This window comes from Ananas comosus, linkage group 22 (assembly GCF_001540865.1).
Source record: "Ananas comosus cultivar F153 linkage group 22, ASM154086v1, whole genome shotgun sequence".
Lineage (NCBI taxonomy): Eukaryota > Viridiplantae > Streptophyta > Magnoliopsida > Poales > Bromeliaceae > Ananas > Ananas comosus.
In genome coordinates this window covers 7,056,474-7,062,254 of record NC_033642.1, presented here as the reverse complement: position 1 = coordinate 7,062,254, position 5,781 = coordinate 7,056,474, and the positions used below count along the sequence as shown (strand labels likewise).

Genomic DNA, 5,781 nt, shown 5'->3' with positions numbered 1-5,781 from the left:
TATTTTCTAAATTTTAATTATTACATTAAAATTTTAATTTTTTAATTTTCGTTCAAATTTTCATTCATTAATAAGACTGACAATCTAATTTGTCACTCGCCAGCTCGTGTTCTACTCATTAATAAACGAGCAGAATTTTTTAGCTCAATATTTTAACGACGTAGCACGGGTTTGGCACAATAAACGAACAAACACGAGCCAACCTAAAGTATATTATAAGAGGACTCATCTTGTGTACTACCAATTCAACATGAACGTAACCAACTTGATAGAATACCATCAGATTCAGGCACAAAATCTTGTACTCTTTCAATTTTGATAATTAAGCATACAGATTGATTTTTTTCATAAAATCAAACAAGGCCTAAACAATTCTCACACTGAATAAGTTAGCCTGAGATAACTTATTATGACATCTAAACAGAGCTTAAAAATACAGTATTTTAGAATGTTATAAATTCATGAACAAAAATCTCCTAAAGCTAAAAAATTCGACTCGATAAAAAACCTTCAATGAATACCACATAATTGGTATCTTTACAGATTTTGATGAACAGAACACACAGTATACAGCGTTCAGAATCATGCCAACAATTTTACGGTAAGCTCAGACGAGCATAGACGCCACATCTAAAGCATAAAATGTAATCCACCATGTGAATTGAGAACCATTAATATTGACAGTAAAACTAACTTGATCCATCTTTTAGGTTCAACAAGCTCTTTCTTTTTAGTATCAGAGCAATTGAGACCATAACAAGCAAAATTTACCGAACCATGTCATGTCTACTTGATGGGATGGAGCTATCCTTGGAAAGGAGTTACAAATTCACATGGAAGTAAATGAATCAAAATACACATTATAGTATTAATCCCTTGCTTTGTTTACTCCTCAATTTAGATGAGCATGAGGAATGGGGGCAGGAGCTTACTTGGGTGGCCGGCGGTAAGGATACAATATGTCGTCGATATTTTCTTTGACGTAGTTGCCCACCTTTTGTAGGTTTCGAGCCGCGCTTGAAGCCACGAGACCAGCATTCCTAGAAAGCCTGCATTGTGCTGAATATATGAGTATGACATACCCTTTGACTCTAACAAGAAGGGGCTCTCAAGCAGGAAAACAATACATTAAAAATAGAAACAAATAAAAGCAAAAGTAAACTAAAACTGCAACTTACCTGCTCAAGAACTCCTCAACAGAAGAGTGTCCAGGTTTGTATCCTCGCGGTTGAGCACGTGCTCCAGTATCTGCAAGATCAATAAAAGTTGTTACCGGTATCTTTTTCTCTTTTTTTTTTTACCATGGTTTAAGCTTATGTTTTACCAACCAAATCTAAATTTGAACCCAGGTTATATCCAGTATATATTCTGGCCCAGAACAAATTAATTAATGGAACAGCAAGATAAACCTAAATACTATAGCAACTTAGCTGTTCAGTTATGAAGAAACAAGAAAAGAATAAGAATACCCAGTCAATCTCCTCACCCAATGCGACAAGCATCAATGTCCCATTCATTTCCAAAAATACGACACGACAATTCATGTTGTTCTACAAAGGCCTAAAATTTGCACTTGCAGTAATCGAATTAGGTAGTTTAACCAAGAAATACACTTTCTGAGATTATTTAGTAAAACTTGAAAGCAATGGAGTGCACAATTATTTTAAAAGTACCCGACAGTTGCTATATACTATATAGGACCTTGCAATGAGAGGTAGACGGGGATAAGATCATACCTCTTCACAGATAAATTAACAAATCAAAGATATTAACAAATATAGCAAGTTTTCAAATATGCTTAGAGATCTCCTACATTTTGCAATTACCTTCCCTGTGAACATAAGATGGCGCATGAGAGGCAGTAGAGGGTCTTCTATCCACTAATACCTGTACCAATTTTTTTTTCTACTGATCAGACACAACCAAAGAAAAAACAGACAAAGAATTAAAGAAAAAACAAGTCATGAAAGAAATTGTTTTCCACAAGAAATTATGAAGACAAACATAGAGATTTTATGCATATCGAGGAGCAATTGTTCACATAAGTTCGTTACACTGCCATAAAAACGAGGACCAAAGATACCAAAATAGATGGACAAAGCACGGAATATGGTCTCTATATATCCAAAACAATCAAAAGATAAGTGCTCTACACGTTAGCTAGGATTTAAATTCAATCTTACTTCCGGATCATGTAGGCCCTGTTTGGATGCATGAATAGCTTGGTCAATATATCTCCTTCATTTACTCAACAAATTTATACATTTAATAGATAAGGAGTGTGATCAAATATTTAGAACAGAATATAATATTCGGCCTTCAAGTTATTTGTCGAAAGAAGACAAATCACCTTGCAGGAGAAATATGCTATCCTTAGTCACAATCATACTAGAAAAGCCTCACACTAAGTTTTCCTTGGATAAGTGGATAACTTATTCTGACATCCAAATAGGGCCTGAAATGTTTATTTGATCCTGTCCATAAATAGATAGCCTGAAAGAATAACTAAACTAAATGCCTCTAATCTATTTATATTTGCATAAAAGACAAGGATAATTTATCATTCTGGTCAACAAAAACCTTCCATTACATCTAATTATATGGCAAATCTTAAAGAAGATACTAATTATTTAACAAGCGACCTATGTTGACAAACTGTTAATTTATATCAGCTTGTATGAATATAGTAAACTTTTTACCAAGCAGCCATTGAGCTAAAGACTAAAGCAAAGAAGAAACTTACACTACACAATGAAAAGGCATTGCTAGAGGTACATCGAAACAAAAGATACAAAAACCTTAATTCCAACACAAGAAGGCAATTCTGCTTGGTTTTCTCGCTTCTCACTAGGACTGTCTTTGTTGTCCAAGAAAACTGAGTAACCAACACAGACGTACTTGAAGTCTGATAGGCTATGGCCATCTTTCGCAGCTTGCATATCAGATTCTCCCACTACGTAGCTAGGAACTGGTTGCATAAACACAATATTATGAACAGTTTAGAGGTAAAAGAAATGAAATTATAACAATCTCCAACAACAACAGAGTAAGTTACTAGGAGTTGAGGAATATTTAACAAGAGAGGATTCAACCAAAAAAAAGGCAAAAAGTTTTAAGGTTCTAAATTACAAAGCAACCAAATGGTAATAATATAGAGTATATTTATCTGATTGCCTAAACTCACAGCAAGCGGTGGTCACATTATTGTAAATTCAATTTTGAGTCCAATACGAATGACTTTTCAATGTCTTTATTAATTCAAAATTATCTAGAGATAAGCTAAGCCCATTTTAAGTCAATTTAAATTATCTACATAAAGACAACTCTACAGCAAACACCAAAGCTGTACTCTAATGGCCTAATTAGCTCTTTTACTTTTGCATGTGCATCTCAAAATCCATACAAAGTATCAGAATTGTCCAAAACAATAGCATTTGAAAGTAAAGTTCGTATCACATAATTCCTGCATTCTTAACTACCACTAAAATTTAGTTTCCTCAAAGATAAATGCACCAAACTACTAGGAGGAGAAAATATTTAGCTACATCTTACAAAGACAGAAGCAACACCCCCCTTTATTTCCGATTCATGAGCATTTGATAATGAATTTTTATGGTGAAATGCTGCACAAAATTTGAAACATGAAACCTTGCAATTCACCGAGAATCTTCCTCCTCATCAACAGAAAAAGTGGGGAGCTTCTCGTCATGGTAGGACACACAAAAGAGTTTCTCTGTCCCAATTCTAAAAGCAGAAGCTCGAACTTGAAGTTTTTGTTTCTAAAAGCAGAAGCTCCGTCTAGAGCTTCTGATAATGGTGGGAGACACAAAAGTGAGCTTCCCGGTCCCAATTCCAAATGCAGAAGCTCCAATTTGAAGTTTTTACTCCTAACTACAGCAGAAGTTGACGGGATAATGTAATGCAATAGCAGTTAGGGCTTGTTTAAACAGCTGATTCTCATGCTCTATCCTATCCAAAGCAGATTACGTGCCCAAACATGAATACCAAAGAACAAACCCTAGAGATTTTTCCAAAAAACCAATGCTTTCTTAGACAATTAGGTTAACAAATTCCACTAATTCATCACTACCCCGCAGCTAAAATTCACAACCTAAAACCTAGAGAAATCACTTGCTTCGAAGAAAACCCCGAATCGTACCGCCCAAATTCTCATCTTTCCCCCAAATTAGTCACAAATACAAGCACAGGTCACAAATTTCCGAACCAAAACCCAGAAAAAGAGAAATCGGAGGAGAAATTGCGCAAACCTTGTGGGTGAGTGCGGGAGATTCCGAAGCACATGGGCCCGCGCGACTCCGATTTGAGGAGAGAGGAGTAGTAGAGGCAACCCTTGCACGATTTGCCCTTGTGGCTCGTTGCCTTCGCCTCCCTCGTCGTATCCCCGCCGCGATCCGATGATTCCTCCTCCATCGCGCGCGATCTAATTGCGATGATTCCCCTCCATCGTCGCCATTGTTGGTGCCCTCCGAGTAAACCCTAGAGTCGGAGAAGAAACAAATAAATAGGGGATAATATCTAATATGCCACTGAACAATTTTAAAATATCTAATTTATCCTTATTTTTTTTTTTTTCAAATATACATCTTATTTAGTTCTTCTTTATTCAAAAATACTTTTGTTATTAGTATCCGTTATCTTAGATTAAATCTGAATTAAATTACTATCTGAGTTAAAAATAAAATTAAAATATCTCTTTTATCCTTAACTTAGAAACAAAATATATTTAAATAGATAAAAAATTAAAATACTTTTTTGGCCCATATACTAAGAGCAAATAAGAAAACTAGCTAACGGTAGAAGAGTATATTTAAAAAAATAAAATAATAATTTTACATAGATAAGTGTTATTGCTAATAGTTCACTAACAGAAAATATTTGAAATAACTTGAAATGCTAAAAGAATATTTTTAATATCGCGAACTTTTCAGGAGTATATATAAATAATTATTCCAATATATAAATAAAAAAAAAAATAATGATACGCATCCACCTTACATTAGGTTGCATGTTCATCTAACACCATTGAATTTGAAAGATTTTTTTGAAAAAAATTAGCTCAAAAAAAAAAAAAACTTTATTTTATGGACTCCAAACAGAGACGTGGTTCTCTCTTGCACCCCGAATTTACAAAAGTTAATTAATTTTTAATTAAAATAAAAATTAGTTTGATAAGTTAAAAATTAATAATTTTTGGATCTACTATACTCTTATGAGTACGATCACCCTCGTACTCATAAGTTGTTTTCGATGATAGAGCTTCCGAATTGACGATCCATACCGTTAAACATTATCTAGAGTATTTAAAACTTCTAGATATTAAATTTTATAATTTTTCGATATCATTTACCTTACGATCAAGAGGTCACAAAATTGATAATTTTTAACGGCCGGTATGAAATATTTGTTATTTTAACAGTGAAAAAGAATTGAAATAGATTGAATTTTTGATAAAAAATTCTATTCACTACCTAAATAAAGATCAACAATTCCGATCATAAATTGAAGGATCTGATCATTCATTTTTAGGATGTCGTTCAATTTTAACCGTAATTTTATACTCGCTTGATGGACTTTATAATGATTTCAAAAATTTATGAAATTTATTTTTTAGAAGTTTCAAATACTCTAGATTATGTTTAACGGTGTGGATCGTCGATTTGAAAACTCCAACATCGAAAACAACTTATGAGTAGTAAGGATTCTATACTCGTAAGAATATAGTAGCCATGCTCTATATATATATATATATATACACAATCT

General features: G+C 33.6%; 1 protein-coding gene across 1 annotated transcript; it reads right to left on the bottom strand.

Annotated features, from left to right (window-relative positions):
• On the bottom strand, positions 497 to 4,529 carry LOC109727404. Its single transcript, XM_020257529.1, has 5 exons — positions 4,269 to 4,529; positions 2,799 to 2,968; positions 1,827 to 1,887; positions 1,179 to 1,248; positions 497 to 1,049 (listed from the first exon to the last, which is right to left on the bottom strand). The coding sequence occupies exons 1-5, from the start codon at positions 4,429 to 4,431 to the stop codon at positions 929 to 931; spliced, it is 585 nt and encodes a 194-aa protein (XP_020113118.1). The 5' UTR covers positions 4,432 to 4,529; the 3' UTR covers positions 497 to 928.